This window comes from Bubalus bubalis, chromosome 2, assembly GCF_019923935.1.
Source record: "Bubalus bubalis isolate 160015118507 breed Murrah chromosome 2, NDDB_SH_1, whole genome shotgun sequence".
NCBI classification, from domain to species: Eukaryota; Metazoa; Chordata; class Mammalia; order Artiodactyla; family Bovidae; genus Bubalus; species Bubalus bubalis.
Window position 1 is genome coordinate 150,637,957 of NC_059158.1, and position 18,714 is coordinate 150,656,670.

An 18,714-nucleotide genomic window follows, 5' to 3' on the forward strand; every position below is an offset into this window, starting at 1 on the left:
GCAAGAACTATTTCAAGACACTACACTCCAAACCTTTTAATTTATAATTCCAGGTTGAATTAACAATTTTAGATTGAAAGATCTCTCATGATTAAAAATCCCAATCTGAACAGGCAAGAAAAAAATGTGAATGTGCTAATTACCAGCTTTGAACATCTGCTTATAATTCTTTTTAATTTTTTTATTTCCTTATTTTAATTTTTAGGTTCTTTTGTTATTTCCGACTGACATGTCTAGCTCAAGAATTTTCTTATACCCTTCTAAATTGTATAATTTTGCTTTTTTACTGGCTAAAACTAGATTGAATTAAGTTTTGAGTCCTTCTTTCAGTTATTAGCTTAAAGAAGGCAGCTAGCCACTGCTTGTGCTGTACCTTGGTAAGTCGCCAAATGGAAAGTTTCCACCATTTCTGATGACTGTTCTTTTGCATTTCATTCAAATTGGGCAGTTTTCCCAGTATGGTCCATTTTGCTGTTTTTTTTTTTTTTTTTTTCCTCACAATGCTGCTATATATGTTAGTAACATAATGCTTAACTGTTTAAAAGGACTCTGCTTTCATCCACTTTAGATGTTCAAAAGTAGAGGGCAGTTAATCCTAAGCACATCATTTTGCCACAAAAAAAAAAAAAAGTAGAGGGCATGACCATTGTGATACAGTTTATACCATATATAATATATAATATATTATACCATATATTGGAGAAGGCAATGGCACCCCATTCCAGTACTTCTGCCTGGAAAATCCCATGGATGGAGGAGCCTGGTAGGCTGCAGTCCATGGGGTCGCTCAGAGTTGGACAGGACTGAGTGACTTCACTTTCACTTTTCACTTTCATGCATTGGAGAAGGAAATGGCAACCCACTCCAGTGTTCTTGCCTGGAGAATCCTGGGGACGGCGGAGCCTGGTGGGCTGCCGTCTATGGGGTCGCATAGAGTTGGACACAACTGAAGCGACTTAGCAGCAGCAGCAGCATACCATATATGAGGCTAAGATTTGGATTTATTTCTAAAATAATTATTTTTTAATGTTTATTGGAGTATAGTTGATTTACTTTATTAATTGTTGATACAAGCTTAATTTACTTTGAATTAATGTGCAAATTGTTTAGATTTTGCCCACTATTCATGTGTTGGTTAATTATTAATTCTGATAATATTAATATCTCGTCCCTCTACACTGCCCACTTATTACTGTACTCAATGTAGTAAAAAAGAGGAAAGTGTGCTTTTGAAGGACACTAAATTTCACATGAGCATCTCAGTGTTCAGTGTGATAAACTACATCCATTGATGGGTGCTGAAAAGTCATAGGTGTGCCTATAGCTTAGGAAAACAATCTAGGGCAAGCCTGGTGAGTTCCACTTGGGCATTCAAGTGCTAAATTGAGCTCAGTAAAGTTGGCCATTTCCCTGCAGCCACAAACTTCTGGCAGATGTAATAATTCAAGTATCACCTTAGCTGGAACACTCCCTTTGAATATCCTCTTCTACATATGTTAGTTTCTATTGACTTTTTATGTAACTTGCTCAGCAGGCATAGCAAAACCAGAGAAGAACGTTTTTTGCTTGTATTTAATTGTAGTTTTCAAGGGAGAAGTGTTACCTAAAAGTTATTGTAACTTAGGCACAACTACTATGTACAAAATAGGTAACTAATGAGGACCTACTGTTTAGCTCAGGGAACTCTACTCAGTGATCGGTGGTGACCTAAATAGGGAGGAAATCTAAAAAAGAGTGGATATATGTCTATGTATAACTGAACCACTTTGCTATGCAGCAGGAAACTAAAACAACATTGCAAAGCAACTATACTCTAATAAAATGTTTTTAAAAAACTTAAGCATAAGACAGAGAAGGGTCAGTACATTCTAAAGATAATTTTTACTTTCTGGTAAAAAAAAATGGCAATAGCAAATATCTTTAAAGTGTATTAAATATAGAAGTGACTTAGAGAAGGAAATATATATTTCATTATGTATAACATATAACAAATGTTATATTTTTATGATCCTCTATTATGATTTATGGGGCTTCCCTGGTGGCTCAGTGGTAAAGAATCCACCTGTCAATGTAGGAGATGCAGATTTGATCTCTGGGTTGGGAAGATCCCCTGAAGAAGGAAATGGCAATCCACTCCAGTATTCTTGCCTGGGAAATCACATGGACACAGGGACCTGGCAGACTACAGTCCATGGGGCCACAAAGAATCGCACATAACTTAGCATACATGCACTATTACTTTTGCTTGTGATATCATTTGTTGTTTTCTCCACTACAGTCTGTGGAAATTCATATATACATATATGTATGTGTGTGTGTATATATATATACACACACATCAGTTCAGTTCAGTTCAGTTCTGTCTAGGTATGTGGCTCTGTATTATTTTGAATGTAGAATGAGAATAGAAATGGTTGCTCACTTTAGTGGAACCCATTGATCTGATTTGCAGAAAATAGTTTGTGTCCTCTGACTTCATTATCAACTCATACAACATATCTAAGTCTCAGTTTCACCCTAGTTTTAAAAAATATATTTCACTATTTTTATTTCACTATTAACCGTGCTGCTAAGATGAATATATAATGTATTATGTATAAACTAATTGACTCAAAAGCAAAATAATTTTATTAGTTACTATATATTACTAGCCAATGATTTTAATCTTGAATACCCTAAACCATTTATCTAACAAAGAATACTAAATATTGGACCTTATATAAAATGGTTATTTTTTCTCTGTAAAATAGGAACATTACTATGGGAATTTCCATGCCTGTGAACTAACGCAAAAAAAATACTTTTCCTTTTAAATTTGTTTTTATGTTCCATGTGTTCAGTTCAGTTCAGTTCAGTCACTCAGTTGTGTCCAACTCTTTGTGACCACATGGACTGCAGCACACCAGGCCTCCCAGTCCATCACCAACACCCAAAGTTTACTCAAACTCATGTCCATCGAGTCAATGATGCCATCCAACCATCTCATCCCGTTTTCCCCTTCTCCTCCCACCTTCAATCTTTCCCAGGATCAGGGTCTTTACAAATGAGTCAGTTCTTTGCATCAGGTGGCCAGAGTATTGGCCATGTGTTAAGATAGGATATTTTATGCAATGTCACAGACTTGACAGGCCTCTATTAATTTCAACTAATAATGTATTATATTGGTTACATCTTGAATAAAATTTCACATTAAACATTTAATGTCCTGAGAAATCTCATTGAATTTATTAAACAATGTTTTCATTGTTTTGACAAATAATTATGCATTTTGAAAGTATGTGAGAGAACTTGAATCTTATATGGGCAAGATTCATGTTTCATTTAAAATATTTTCAGAGTGATGGCCACATCACTCATAAAATAAATATTATTTATTTTCTGCACATGTTTGATAGTTCCAAAACCTTTAAGTTAATTTAAAATAACATATACTCATACTTTGTATGTATATATTTATGTATCTATTAATTGTCAAGACTTAACAGATTTTCCCTATGTCAATATCAGTGATCTCAGCTTGATAGGATGTGTATTTGCTTGATGACATTTCTCTTTATTAGGAAATGTTATTAGACCAAATGGTATTGTTAGTTCCCTTCAGTGGGTTTGTAACCTATTTTTGAAAATTTATGTAATCTTCAAATTTTGATTTGAAGATTTGTATACACTTAGGTATATGTAAGACAGGATGCTTTTAATGGACCAACAAGAGGCAGAAATGCAAAGCCAGGAAAGTACGTGCATGTGTGCTAAGTCACTTCAGTCATGTTCAATTCTTTGTGACCCCATGGACTGTAGCCCACCAGGATCCTCTGTCCATGAGATTCTCCAGGCAAGACTATTAGAGTGGGTTGCCATACCCTTCTCCATACGGAAGTAGAATGCAGGTTAAAAACCAAAGCTCTAAGACCTTTGTGTATGTTATCCAAGTCACAGTTTAAGAGTTCATATGTATGGATCCCTACACCATAATTTATAAACAAAATTATGACTCAGAATATTTAAGTAAATTTTTCAAGATTTCAGGGGAAGTGCATATTGAATTCAGGATTTTAGTTCAGGACTTTCAGAATCCAAGGACAGTGTCTTCTCTTCAATATATACCTATGTCATAGGAACCAAAGGAAAAGAGAATTATGAATAAATAATATAGGAAAAGATACTTTTTAACAGTATGGCATGGTTTAGGGAGAGCAGAAAGGGAGAGAATTGATCAAGTCCACCAAAATTGATGATGGGGAGGTAGGAGTAGGAGCTAGATTATAAGGACCAAATGTGCAATGAGAAAGAGGAAGTAGGTAAATGGATAAATTCTACTTCAGTTCAGTTCAGTTCAGTTGCGCAGTCATGTCCGACTCTTGGTGACACCATGAATCACAGCACGCCAGGCCTCCCTGTCCATCACCAACTCCTGGAGTTTACTCAAATTCATGTCCATCGAGTAGGTGATGGACTCTATTGTCCCCTTCTCCTCCTGTCTCCAATCCCTCCCAGCATCAGAGTCTTTTCCAATGAGTCAACTCTTCGCATGAGGTGGCCAAAGTATTGGAGTTTCAGCTTCAGCATCAGTCTTTCCAATGAACACCCAGGACTGGTCTCCTTTAGGATGGACTGGTTGGATCTCCCTGGAGTCCATGGGACTGTCAAGAGTCTTCTCCAACACCACAGTTCAAAAGTATCAATTCTTTGGTGCTTAGCTTTCTTCACAGTCCAACTCTCACATCCATACATGACCACTGGAAAAACCATAGCCTTGACTAGATGGACCTTTGTTGGCAAAGTAATGTCTCTGCTTTTCAATATACTATCTATGTTGGTTATAACTTTCCTTCTAAGGAGTAAGTGTCTTTTAATTTCATGGCTGCAGTCACAATCTGCAGTGATTTTGGAGCCCAGAAAAATAAAGCCTGTCACTGTTTCCACTGTTTCCCCATCTATTTCCCATGAAGTGATGGGACCAGATGCCATGATCTTTGTTTTCTGAATGTTGAGCGTTAAGCCAACTTTTTCACTCTCCTCTTTCACTTTCATCAAGAAGCTTTTTAGTTCCTCTTCACTTTCTGCCATAAGGGTGATGTCATCTGCATATCTAAGGTTATTGATATTTCTCCCAGCAATCTTGATTCCAGCTTGTGCTTCTTCCAGCCCAGTGTTTCTCATGATGTATTCTGCATATAAGTTAAATAAGCATGGACCTTTGTTGACAAAGTAATATCTCTGCTTTTCAACATGCTGTCTAGGTTGGCCATAACTTTCTTTCCAAGGAGTAAGCGTCTTTTAATTTCATGGCTGCAGTCACCATCTGCAGTGACTTTGGAGTCCCCCCCAGAATAAAGTCAGCTACTGTTTCCTGCTATTAACATCCTCCAATTAAACTGTAAATTCCATTATGGTAAATTTCAAGGGCCATAACGTCTTACTTTACTTTTATTAGGAGATTTTTCTTAAGAGCTTTTGCTGATTTATGTGATCGAAGAATGGAGTTCACCATTCTAAAGTATTGTGTCAATTCTAGAATAGATAAGAATGGCTTCCAAGTCTTTATTTACTATATATTTTCTTGGGAATTGATCTTGCATAAAGTAAAACTCAATGATGTTTGTATGATAATTTTCCCATTAAATGAATGAAAATATATTCTTGGATATATTTACCAAGAAATGTAAAATCAGAATATAAAATCAGAAAGTAAAAATCAGAATTTCTCAATCAAGCCGCAGAAGGGAAATTGGAGTGGAAGAAAATGTATTATAATTCCTGATTGCCCAAGGGACTCACAAAATTATTAATTGGCAAATATGTAGTGCAAAATATAAGCTCTGTGTTGGAAGACACTGGAAAGCAGCATCTCTAGGTTCTCATTATTTAAGTGACTATATATTTACTAGGAGGGTCTTTCCAGGTGGTGCTAGTGGTAAAGAACCCACTTGCTAATGCAAGAGATTTTAAGAGACATGGGTTTAATCCTTGGTTGGAAAGATCCCCTGGAAGAGGTAATGGCAACCCACTCCAGTATTTATGCCTGGAGAATCCCATTGACAGAGGAGCCTAGTGGTCTATAGTTCATAGGGTTGCAAAGAGTTAGACATGACTGAAGTGACTTAGCATACACACATGCACACACGTATTTACTAGGAAGGCTCTGAATAAACTGTTTTCTAATAAAAGGGGATTTATCTAATTATTTTTCATTGTCAAATAGAGATTTTATGCACTGGGAGTATTATAATACTTAACATGGGCATTATAAACTCTATTGGGAATGAGCTACAATTAAGAAAGCTTTGATTTTAAAAATTATCTAAGTCCTCAAAATTGCAAATTTTTAGAAAAGTTTTTATAAGGAATATTCATAAATATGTAGAGTGGTAGCAAAGGCTATGATTTAATTAACCAGCAAACACAGCTAAGGCAAAAGTACATAGCTATAACATTTATAATACAGGGATTTATATTTCTCTTGTGACAAAGTACATTTCTGTTATGATACAGTTGTAAAATAATTACTATTCTATTTTTGTAGAAGGTGAAACTGAGTCACCAGAGGTGTGTGTCCTGCTTTATGTCACACCAGTCAGAGGAAGCAATAAATCTAGCCCAGGGCTTCTGCCTTCAGTTCTAGTCACTAACCCTTTTCAAAAGCTTCTTTGTAGAGATATGACTTTTAAATCAGACAGCTGGAGATCAGTTCCTCCTTAGCTGTCAAGTTGCGAGCTGCATGTTTTCCTGCCTGGATTGTTGACCTCACTTAGAGCAGAAGCCTTGTAAGAGATGTGCCCTTCTCTAGAACTCTTGTGAGGAAAACATGGGGGCCTGGCAGGGAGAAAGCCTTGGTGAGTCACCTTAAAAGATGTAAACAGAATTTTCAAGGGTATGGAGAGCTAGCATAAGAATTTTCTTTTTAAATTTTGCTGTATTTATAAGACAGACATCTCTCTCTGTGTATGCACATATACATACAAATACGTATATTTCTTCTTTAAATAAAATGTAAATGCCTTATCTCTCATTTTAATGAAGGTGAGAGTTTAAAGCTCCTGAAGTATACAATGGAAATTAAACTTAGTCAAAATAGTCTGCCTGAGCAATAATTACAGATGCTAGATAATCACTCACTGGCTTCCAGGATTTTTCACCTGCTCATTCATTCCTGAAATGCCTTAGTGGGTGTAAGACCACCGCATGTACGCTGGGAGCTGAAGTGGGTGATGCCTACCTCGAGGAGTGAGGCAGTGGCCTTGACTTCTGACAGTGGAGTAAATGCCTGAGTGAACATTATCTCCAGAAGATTGTTTATGCTTTGCAGTAGATATGAAGTATAGTGGGCCTTGCCCCCTCAAGATCTGGATACAGGAATGCTACAGAAAGAGGGAGGAGACAGACAACCCAAGATGCTAAGGCCATGTTTAGAGGACTTGCCAATCTTTTTCTGCTAAACTCCTGTTGCTTCTCCTCTACCTCCTCTTCCCCTTTCTCCTCTCTTGTGCCTGCTCCTTCCCCTTTTCCTTGTCTTCTGGCCTTGGCATTTATGAAGCACTTATTACCTAATTGGCACTGTGCTAAACACTTGACATGTTTATCATTTCATCTGATTAAGGAGATTTTTATCTTAGTGTAGTTAGTTGGAGCCTAACTCTAGATCCAGCCAGTAATATTGGCTTATCTCAGGCTGAGTAGGCAATTAGGCACTATTTGCCTATGTAAATATAGTGATGGTAATATAAAGGCCATCACATGGTTATGTTGATATTACACACACTGCCTCATACTGCACCTGCTATCTACCTTTGGCTGATGGTCTGGTTTAATTGACCATCCTTTGCTCTAGCTAGCTTGAGGTGGGGGCTACTGAGTTAGTTCTTGAATCTACAGTCATAAGTATGAAATAGATGAGAATTTTTGCTATCTGGATATTATATGTCTTCTTCTGAAAAACTCTCAGTGACAAAGATTTTTGACTTCTATGTGGGTAGTAATCCTCAAATTAACATAGATCTAGTGTGACATGGTACCAGGACTTTAATCTGAGAATTTTTCCACATCCTCCTGAAAATGGCTTCAGATTTTTCTCCTTCCTAGAAAAGGTTTACATTTTCTTATTCAAGAACTGGGTAATATTGGTCAAAAGTTATTTCTACATATGTTACACTTAGCAAGGAAAAAAAAAATCTAAGCAGGCAATGGCACCCCACTCCAGTACTCTTGCCTGGAAAATCCCATGGATGGAGGAGCCTGGTGGGCTGCCATCCTTGGGGTCACGAAGAGTCGGACATGACTGAGCGACTTCACTTTCACTTTTCACTTTCATGCATTGGAGAAGGAAATGGCAACCCACTCCAGTGTTCTTGCCTGGAGGATCCCAGGGATGGGGGAGCCTGATGGGCTGCTGTCTATGGGGTCGCACGGAGTTGGACACGACTGAAGTGACTTAGCAGCAGCAGCAGCAGCAAGCAGTAGTTATCAGTAAATAGGCTTCATGTAATTCTGGGCTTCTCAGATGGCTCAGACGGTAAAGAAACTGCCTGCAATGTAGGAGACCTGGGTTCAATCTTGGGTCAGGAAGATCCCCTGAAGGAGGAAATGGCAACCCACTTCAGTATTCTTGCCTGAGAAATCCCATCATCAGAGGCGCTTGGTAGGCTACAGTTCATGGAGTCACAAAGAGTCAGACACGAGTGCATGACTAACACACAAGATTCTAAGTAACAGTTTCTAGAAGTCAAAGGAAGTCACATATTGAAATTTATACTACGTTTGTTTCTTGGACAACATATGTGACATTTGGAAAACTCCTCTGTGAAAACATGACTTGTTTTTTTTTAAGATTTTAATTTTTTTTGGTATGGATCATTTTAAAAGTCTTTGTTGAATTTGTTACACTATTGCTTCTGTTGTTTATGTTCTGGTTTTTTGATTGCAAGGGATATGGATGGGATCTTAACTCCCCAACCAGGGATCAAACCCTCATCCCCTGCATTAGAAGTTGAAGTCTTAACCACTGGACCTCCAGGAAAGTCTCATGCTTTAAACAAAGATGATGGATAAATTTTAAAATACAGGGCTTCCAAATAAACTGGTTTGTGAAATAACAAATTTTAAAATATCAAAGAATACTCACTTAGTGTCAGTTTTCTACTGGAGCCTTATACAATATTTCTTTTTATCTGTTGGATTTAAATTCTGGATGTATAACAAACCTATGTTCATAGAAAAATCTAGGATTTTGCTTACTGAATACTCTGTTAATTTTTTAAAAAAGAATACACTGAATTCATTTAAAATTATGAATAAATTTGCTAAGCAGAAATAACAGGAGCACTATCCCATAGTATAAACTGTGCCTTTTAGCTCAGTCTGATCAGGTAAAAGCTATTTTCTTAATAAAAATATGCTCTTTTGAGTGTAGCAGAGAACTTTTTTATATGCTAGTAAACATGGTGGCTCGGTGGTAAAGAATCTGCTTGCAACGCAGGAGATGCGTGTTTGATCGCTGGGTCAGGAAGATCCTCTGGAGGAGGAAATGGCAACCCACTCCAGTATTCGTGCCTGGCAAATCCCATGGACAGAGGAGCCTGGCGGGCTGCAGTCCACGGAGTCGCAAGAGAGTCAGACACTATTGAGGGACTGAGCATACACATTCATAGGACACAATTATGAGATTATAATCCACAGTCTATAAATATACCAGATTAAAAGTTATATAACAATATTTCTGGATTATTGGGATTGCTAAAGATTGGTTAAAAATGAACATGGGATTCAGGAGTTTAAAAATATTCTATAATATAAATTTCTCATAGTATTTTCTTTTGTGTTTGATTTGTTGCTTGTAATACCCTTTAAAGTGAAGTATAATTTTGTCTGTCATCAGCACTTGCAATTTTATAGCATTGTTGTGATAGTGCTAAGTGAGCCCAGATCCTAATAAATACTTTTCATACTCACATGGTTTCATATGAACATGGGATCTAATTGTTTGTCCTGGACACGAGAGATAAAAGATTAAGGCTTTCTTTAAATCCTCTGAGGACCTCACTGCTGTACAGAAATGAAGCATGGTGCTCTCAAAAATTAAGAGAAAATAGTGCTACTTACCCAATTTCCTGGGTGTTTATCATTTTCTTTCCTAAATGCCTCTGCTGCTTTTGAAAAATGTCTTTCTCATTTCTCTCAAGGAAAGAGGTAACAACCTGTCTCCTTGAAAGAAAAGATGAGAAGACAAATAACGTCTCCACTCAATTGCATTATTGAGATTGTGGCATGGGCTTGAACCCATGAAATGCCAAAAATAATCAATGAAGCCCTGCAGAACTCAGAAGAGAGGCTGGTGAGGGGTCTTGGAACAGAGAACATACATCTTACTCAGTTCTCTTCCCTTATGAGATTTGCTGTCATTACTGAACATCAGGCCTTCTCCGTAGCTTTTCTTAGCTCCTGCCTTTGGGGGGATTTTTTTAAGAGACGATAATAACAATTGCAAGCCCATCCCATAATTGTAGGCCAGGTGGAGCACTCATTTTCACATTAGGGCCTTGTGCAATCTGGAGGGAAATTTGTTTAGTATTACTTATGAGTTGGTGGATCAGATAAAAGCCAGTCAAGTGGAAGAGAGGACTGTGTGAAGTATGTGGGCTCCCCCGGTAATTGCAATGCTGCAGGCGTTCCTCTGGTCGGGTAATAGATTTCCCCAGCTCCTCTGTGCCAGGTGAAATTTCCTCATTAAGGGGAATTTATTCCATTTCCTTTTATCATTTATTATTGAAGACTAAGTGTGAGTGGAGGAAACCTCAGAGATGACAGGCTAGAATTTTAAACAACAAGATCTACACCGGAAGTAGAACAGAAAGAGTAGAGAGGCTTGTTTTGTTTATAAAAGGAGAGAAGGCGGGAGAGAACACTTCTCCCTCTAGAAGCTGAGCCATCCCGTCTTACGGTTAAAAGATGATGGCAGAGTGTGTGAAAGTATGATCGTCTTATTTTTAAGACTTTTTTTCCCCCTCTAAAATTTCAGACTGTCATTTTGTGCTGCTCAGGAGAGAAAAACTGAAGGTTATGAAAAGGCCAGCCTCGGAGTTGTTCGGTGTTTCTTTGTTTTATTGTTTAGATTCTATTCAGCTATATTGAAAGTGTAACCTTTAAAGAGTTTGCCCTTGAACTCCAAAAGCAAGGAAAGCTGTTAGGAGAAAGAAAAGCTGTATATGTATTTTAGAGGATACAGTTCTGAATATGGATTTAATGTGTTCATATTCATAAGAGTAAAGATAAACATAGACTTTCTAGTACACCAAATACATATAAAATAACGGAAGAGTAATTTATTTATTGTATAGATTTTAAAACTGTGTGCTTTAGTGCAAGATGCTCCATTCTGCTGAGCACATTTCTCACTTGGTATAATGCTTTTTCAATTTACAAGATAATATAAATGGAACATTTTCTATTGAGGATTCAAAATACAGTTTTGAATTACAAATTCAAATTTTGTCTTTCTTTTAGTAATTATTCTGTTTTTAAGTTTGCTCCAAATTAAGATTTTCCTTTAAAAAAAATAGAAATATGATAGCCATGTATCTAAAATAATTTTTACCTAGCTTGATTTTAAAAGACAAATCTCATTCTGATGCAGGTTCTTTATAGCAGACAAAATGGAGGGCAGCCCAATATATGCTGATAAAGATGAGGAGCATATATCTAAATCTCCACATTGTTAAATGAGCTTTATGTTCACTGAAGATTATTCATCTTGTATCTGATTCTTAAGAGGTTTAACCTTATCTAAATCACTGGCCCAAAGCTAATGAATCGTGTCTTCAAACTGTCTCTTCTTTTATTTTATTATAATGGAACTCAAAATAAAATTTTGTATCAGAACAAGTAGGGAATGAAGTGAATTTTCTACTGTGTGTAATGACATGCCAGCCAATCTTATGTGATGCAGTGGATACAGTGGAGAGAGTGAACGAGGGAAATTTGGAGAGCAGCCACCTATGTCGTCCTGTGGGTTAGGGACACCTCACAGAACAAGGACTCTGGTCAATACGGGAAGAAGTCTAACTTGTCTGTATCTTTGTAACTGCCATGTTGGGTCAGAATCCTCATCTCTTTTTTCAGTGAGGAGGATTGTAATGTACTTTGCACTATTTCATGAACATGTCTAAAGAGTCGAAATTATTAACCAGTGAGGCCATGATTTCATTCATGGCCTATAGAAGACATATCACTTTGAACTCCGTAGGACTGTATCTATCCCAAATTTTCATTCAAGTTGAGATGAACATGAATATATTCATATGCCATTCCAAATTAGTACATCCTAATTTTTAAGATATGTAAAAATATCATGCTATTGATCTAGTTATTTGAATACTGAATGAAAGTTTAAAGCAATTTTTGGCTCACCAAGAAATATTCTGAAAATGAGCTTGTGAGGCTTAAAACATGCACTTTGCAGGTCTAGCTTGAAGCATCTGTTTTGGAACTCTCACCAGGTATGGTTTGAGGGGGCACCTATGGAGAAATAGTTTTCACCCCTATTCTGAAACTCTGTCATTCATTATTCATTATTTTGTGTTACTGTTGCTTTTCTCAGCATCGCCCTTAAATAATGAAAACTCTCTGTGGTCGGGATGCTATGGGAGCAGTAATGATTGAGTTAGTTTTAGCTATTTTTTGCCACAAAGCTGAACACAAAATTAATTCAGTTTACTTTTGTATGCAGAGGGTCAATTTTATCAATCAACCTTTCTTTTCCTCTTCTTTCCTTTTTTTAAATTTGTTTGTTGGTAAGACTTCAATTTTATTTGGTGGGTACAGGAGGAATACTGTGTATTTGCTGGAGATGTCTTTATATGCTCTATTGGACTCTTTGGTGGGAAAGAATAAGAGGAATTATGCATATTTCAGCAATAGAAAAGACTGCATAGCTGAATGTGGATAAAACAAATGCAAATTTCTGCATCCCTAATAGAAATTTGAGGAATCTGAATGTTTTCTTTTTTTTTGTTTGTTTGTTTAATACCATTATTTATAATTTTTATTTAAATTATTATCACAGTCTGTGAAGAATTGACTGATCCTCTATATTATAAGAAAAATAAATCATTTGAAGCAAAATAATAAAAAAACTCACCAATAGGGCTAAAGATAAATATGTTACTTCTGGTTATTTTTTGACTTGAAGAACTTGCATTTCTAATAGTCCATAGTAATAATTATAGGTGTGATGGTTCTTTTTAAGGCATGTTTCTTAGTGTGTCTGTATCATTTTGTTCAAGGTTAGAATATAGTCATTTTAGTTAAAGTGATTGTTGATATGGTAACATGGGTTTTGCCTCATGTAGTTTTTTGCAATAATGAAGAAATGTCTAATTGAAGATTTATTTATTTTTTGCTTGTTTTTCCTTTTACTGCTATCCCACAATGATGGGAAAGTGTTCTAGCAGATAGCTAGAAAAATCTACGGGTAAGAATTTACTCAGTGTTATATGTACAGTGTTTCTCCACCCAACTCAAGCTTCATACCAGTGTTTATAATAAGATTGTAGATCACAGAGAAAATGTGTAGTCTTTCCTCACACAGGTAAACATGATTGAACTGTTCAGGAAAGTCATGATTTAAAAAGAACATCATCCAAAGTTTTAATTTAGGAAAATAGTTTATTTGTCAAGCATTTCCATTTTGAGCCTGAATGCACATTTGCACATAAACAAATGAGCAATTGGTGTAGGAACATAGTCTTGGCAAGGAGAGTAGAAATATACATTTCTAAAACAAGTAGAAACAACAACAAAAAATCTTTTCTCTGCTTTTGTCTGGAACTTTATTTTTTTTAACTAAAAGCAAATGCCATCAATTTGAGTGTTTCAGGGGCCCTCAGAAGCTCATCAGTCACCTTCACCTGTTGGGTAAAACTTTTCCAGACTTCCCCAGTGGAAAACTGAAAGTCAAAATCACTCAGTTGTGTCCAACTCTTTGTGACCTCATGGATTGTTGTCTATGGAATTCTGCAGACCAGAATACTGGAGTGGGTAGCCTTTCCCTTCTCCAGGGGATCGTCCCAACCCAGGGATTGAACCCAGGTCTCTCACACTGCAGGTGGATTCTTTGCCAGCTGAGCCACAAGGGAAGCCCAAGAACACTGGAGTGGGTAGCTTATCCCTTCTCCAGTGGATCTTCCTGGTCCAGGAATCAAACCAGGGTCTCCTGCATTGCAGGTGGATTCTTTACCGACTGGAGCTATCAGGGAAGCCCTTCCCAGTGGAAGTTGGGAGCATTTCCTCTGAACCACATCATCTTCTTGTGTGCGTTTATCTCATAGTACCTCTCACTGTGGTATCAGAGAAATAGTGATTCATTTGCCTGGTAATATACTCTCAGCTCCATAAATGTAGAGATATGATATTTTAATCTCTCCATCATTAAAATACATGGGACAGAGCTCTGATACACGGAGCAGTTGTTCACCAAGTGTTAAAGAACTAATGAAGGAATGACAGTTAGTGTTGCTCAACCTTCAGCATCCACAATTCCCTACTAACTCGGATTTCCAACAACAAATCCTCTGTAAGTTCCTATATGCCCTGCCATGCCCATTGCTTCCTCACATTATTGCAGACACAGCGCCCTTGCCTGGTCAACCCTTTTTTTCTGTATAAACCTGAATTTACTTGATGGCTCTGTATTCATCCCTCCACTGCCATATTATTTCTCAAGTACAACCACTCACACGGTTATCTCTCTTCTCTGACGTCACATTGCATTACATAGCTTATTTCTCCATAAAAGGTTTGGAATCACTCTCTATTACTGCATCGTCTCAAATACTATTTTGTATCTTCTTGAGCATCATTGTCTGGTAGAATTTTCTGTGATGATAAAATATCCTGTAATCTACAAGTGGATTACAGGATATTTTATCCTGTAATCTACTCTGTCCAACATAGTAGCCACTTGCCTGTATAGCTACTGAGCACTTGAAATGTGAGTAGTGAAAGTGTGGCTCTGAATAATTTAAAAAAATTTAAGCCAATGAACATCTGAATTTAAGTAGTTGTGTGTGGCTTGTGGCTGCCATCTTGGATGGCATAGTTCTAGTTAGCACAGTGCTTGGTACATAATAAATAATACTTAATAGGCAGATTGTGTTTAGAAATTTGGCAGGAAAATGTGTTGTTCTGGGGAGAATGCTTATCAAATACTTGGGAAGTTTAAGAAATCAAAATGAAATAGGAAAAAAGAAATTAAATTCGCTAGGAGAAATAATAGATTTGAGAGAGAGGAGAGAAAATAGGTCCCACTGAGAAAGCGAATTGACTAGGAACTGCTGAAGCTTCAGAAATCCAAACTAACACTGATACACAAAAGCTAGAGAAATAGTTATTAAATGTACCAGCTTGATTCTTTCTTCTGTGAACTCAGAATATGAATTAATTAAATGAAGAAGATTGAAGGATAGAATGAACAAAATGCAGTAGATTTAATTCAATCATACTCTATTAGCAGAATTTTGATGAAAATGTTTTATTTATTATTACATCTTCTGACAAAAACTTTTATATTTTAATTTCATTGTATTGACTATCAAACTATTATAATTGAATTTTATTGTATCGACTACTGCTTGAAACAGCTTGGCTGTAGCTATTCGGTTAGAGATACTTTTTGTAGTATTTAATTCTTCTGTACCTCAACCCTTTGAAAATTATTTTGTGTACATTTGAATTCTAGTTACAAGTATATTTCAATAGCTTCTCTTTCCTGTAAAGTAAAAAAGCTCTAGAATTACAGTTTCCTTCATTCATGTAATAAATATTTATTGAATGCTTTCTGTGAGCCAGACAGTGAGCTCGGCTTTGGGAATAATCTGGTAAATGAGACAAATATATTCTTTGCCCTCCTGGAACTTGAATCTAGCAGGAAAAATGTCTGGATACTTAAGAAAAACTAAGAAACATTAAAAAGATCAGGAGATAATGACATGCTAAAGAATATCATTCCAACTATGCCCCTGGCTCCAACAAGAGTCAGTTAAAGGTCCAGAAAGATGCATGTTGGTTAGGACAGACTAAGAAGGCTTAGAGGATGAGCCTTGGCTTTAGCTGACCTATGAGGCATGGCTGGGATTTGGAGAGAGGACAGGTAGGTGATGGGAATGTTAAAGGCGTTATTGGTGAGAGACATAACGTGAATGGTGTCTACACTGTGGAAATCATCATGGGAAAGTGAGGAGACAAATCTGGTTTGAGTGGAAAATAATATCAAAATCACAGAACTATCTTCTCAACACAGAGAGATATATGACACTAGTAAATAGAGATAGTTTATGAAGAGGACACCCAGCCCAATGCCATGTTGGGATGCCTAGGTGGAAAAATTCTCAAAGCCCATAAAGACCTGGAGCACAGGTCAGACACTGGAGAAGGGGCTGTGAATTTGGGGATTATCAACTAGTTATGTAGGATAACTGGTCATTATGAGCCAACGGCAGTGGCTAAATTTAGGAAGGGAGAGAAAGTAGCCAGATGTAAGCAGGCAACAGAGGACAGAGCCATACAGAATAAACAGTAAATTGTTGTAATAAAGTAGGGTGAGAAGCAACTTATTGCCAGAGACATATATTTTTAAGGAATGAAACATCAAAAGGGTCACGTGATGACAGACTGCGAGGGTGAAAATTAAGAAAGTGCTCTTGGGTTTAGAAGGTCCCGACTATTTTTGAAAGAACAACTTCATTAGGACCGTAGATGAAGAAGCCACCTTTCAGAAAATAAGAAGAGAAGAGGATATATAGGGTGGGAGTGGGAAACCACATGTTTTGAAAGCTGGCACTGCTAATGGCACCTCATAGAGCCTAGACCACTTAGTGGGTTATTTGTGTATTTTTAAAAGTCAGCAGACCTACTTGGAAAGTTGGAAAATAAGGAGACTGGTGATTTCAAAATTGACTAGTTCACTGCTTCTTACTGTGTCTGGTCTAAACTTGAATTCTCTTTTTCATTAAATCCTAGTGAGTCCATTACAGAAGAAACCCTGAAAAAGGCAAAGGAAATTGGGTTCTCAGACAAGCAGATTTCAAAATGCCTCGGGCTGACTGAAGCCCAGACAAGAGAGCTGAGGTTAAAGAAAAACATTCATCCTTGGGTTAAACAGGTAAAGGAATAAAGGACTTTGTCTTTCTTCCTAGGATTCCATGGGTAAAATATGGGTACCAATCACAGAGCCATTTTTAATAGAAAGAGGTGGAATTCGAAAGTGAATTTACTTGTTCAACCGATGCACATGACGTCACTTATTTTATTCAGCACAGGATTGATTTATGATTTAAAGGGGAAAGGATAGGGGCATTGGGATGTAGAAGGAAGAGTGAGAACATGATTTTCTTGGCCTGAATGAAAAAAAAATTAAAATGACCTCTCCTCTACTTTTTGACCCATGTGCAAATATATCAGTAGTAAGAGAAATCCTTAGTGTAATAGAAGGGCCTGAAATGCCCTAGTGTAGTGGCTAACTCTCTTGAAAAGAATAGTTATCTCTTTTGGCACTGGCTTTTTACAGGGTAATACTTTATTTTAAGTGCCCTATCATTATGGTTCATTTAGTATTCATTGTGATAGGGCTGGGCATAATGAGCTCATCTAGTATTCATGACAATCACACTAGAACTTTCATAGGTGTACCGTTGTGATTCTTTTTGGCCTTTAGGAGAAGAGATGTTTTGGCTTAAAGTACCACCAGCTGGTTTTTGTCCTTTAAAATCATTGGCTTTTCTCTGTGTGCTCAGGGGGCACACACATAACCTTAGGTCTGGGACTTGATGCTGAATATTTTCTACTCAGCAATTATTATCTTTCTTCCTTCTCACTTGCCTTACATTAGTTTGCCCTGTTGGCCCCAAAATCTTGCTCACTAAGCTGAGCTCCTGGTCCTTGAGAGCTGAATTGATTTACTTTCCCCAAATATGTTCAATGAGATCTAGTCCCCTTCCCTACGTGTCTATGCTTTGTGGTATTTAAGTCATCCCATTGCGCAGTGCCATAGGTAACTTCAGTCCTATGCATTAATCTGCAAACCAAAGACATCCATATATATAGATCATTTTGTTCTGGTTTTATGTTTTATTTGTAATTGCTTAAGACAGATGGTTGGGTAAGTTTTCCTGATAACCAGTTGACTATATGAGCATTTTCTTGTGTTCCTGAGAGCTAATACTTAGTAATCTGATACTCTGTAATGTGTATTGTCATTCATTGCCCAAGAGATAGCTAAATCATATTGTTTTTTTCTCTGCTCTCCCTTCTATAATTAGAAAGCAACTGGATGATACATACATTTTTCTTGTCTTTCTCTTTGATAGAAATGGGCATTAAAGGAATATGAATGCAGAACCAAAAAAAAAAAATTCATGACCTTCTTGAAAAAAATTGTATTAAGGGGGAATAAAAACCCACATGTATGTATGTATTTATTTTACATATGTATTTATTTCTCTTTCAGATTGATACACTGGCTGCAGAATACCCATCAGTAACAAACTACCTCTATGTTACCTACAATGGTCAGGTAAGAACTGCCAAAGTTCTGTAATGCAGAAAGCTCTACATTTAGTAGATGGTCTATTTACTAGTATATTTAGTAAATAAAAATGACATCATTTGAATTGAATGTGATGATGTACTTTTGTACTCAGTCTTTTAAGAACTGCCTTAAGATGATGA

The 18,714-nt window shown here is 36.9% G+C and overlaps 1 protein-coding gene across 1 annotated transcript in view; it reads left to right on the plus strand.

The window, feature by feature from the left end:
• CPS1 (carbamoyl-phosphate synthase 1) overlaps positions 1-18,714 on the plus strand; it is a 144,721-nt gene that overhangs the window by 76,067 nt on the left and 49,940 nt on the right. Inside the window, exons 22-23 of the mRNA XM_025278184.3 lie at positions 17,008-17,149; positions 18,494-18,559. Of these exons, the coding sequence (XP_025133969.1) occupies positions 17,008-17,149; positions 18,494-18,559 (208 nt within the window). The remainder of the gene's footprint in view (positions 1-17,007; positions 17,150-18,493; positions 18,560-18,714) is intronic.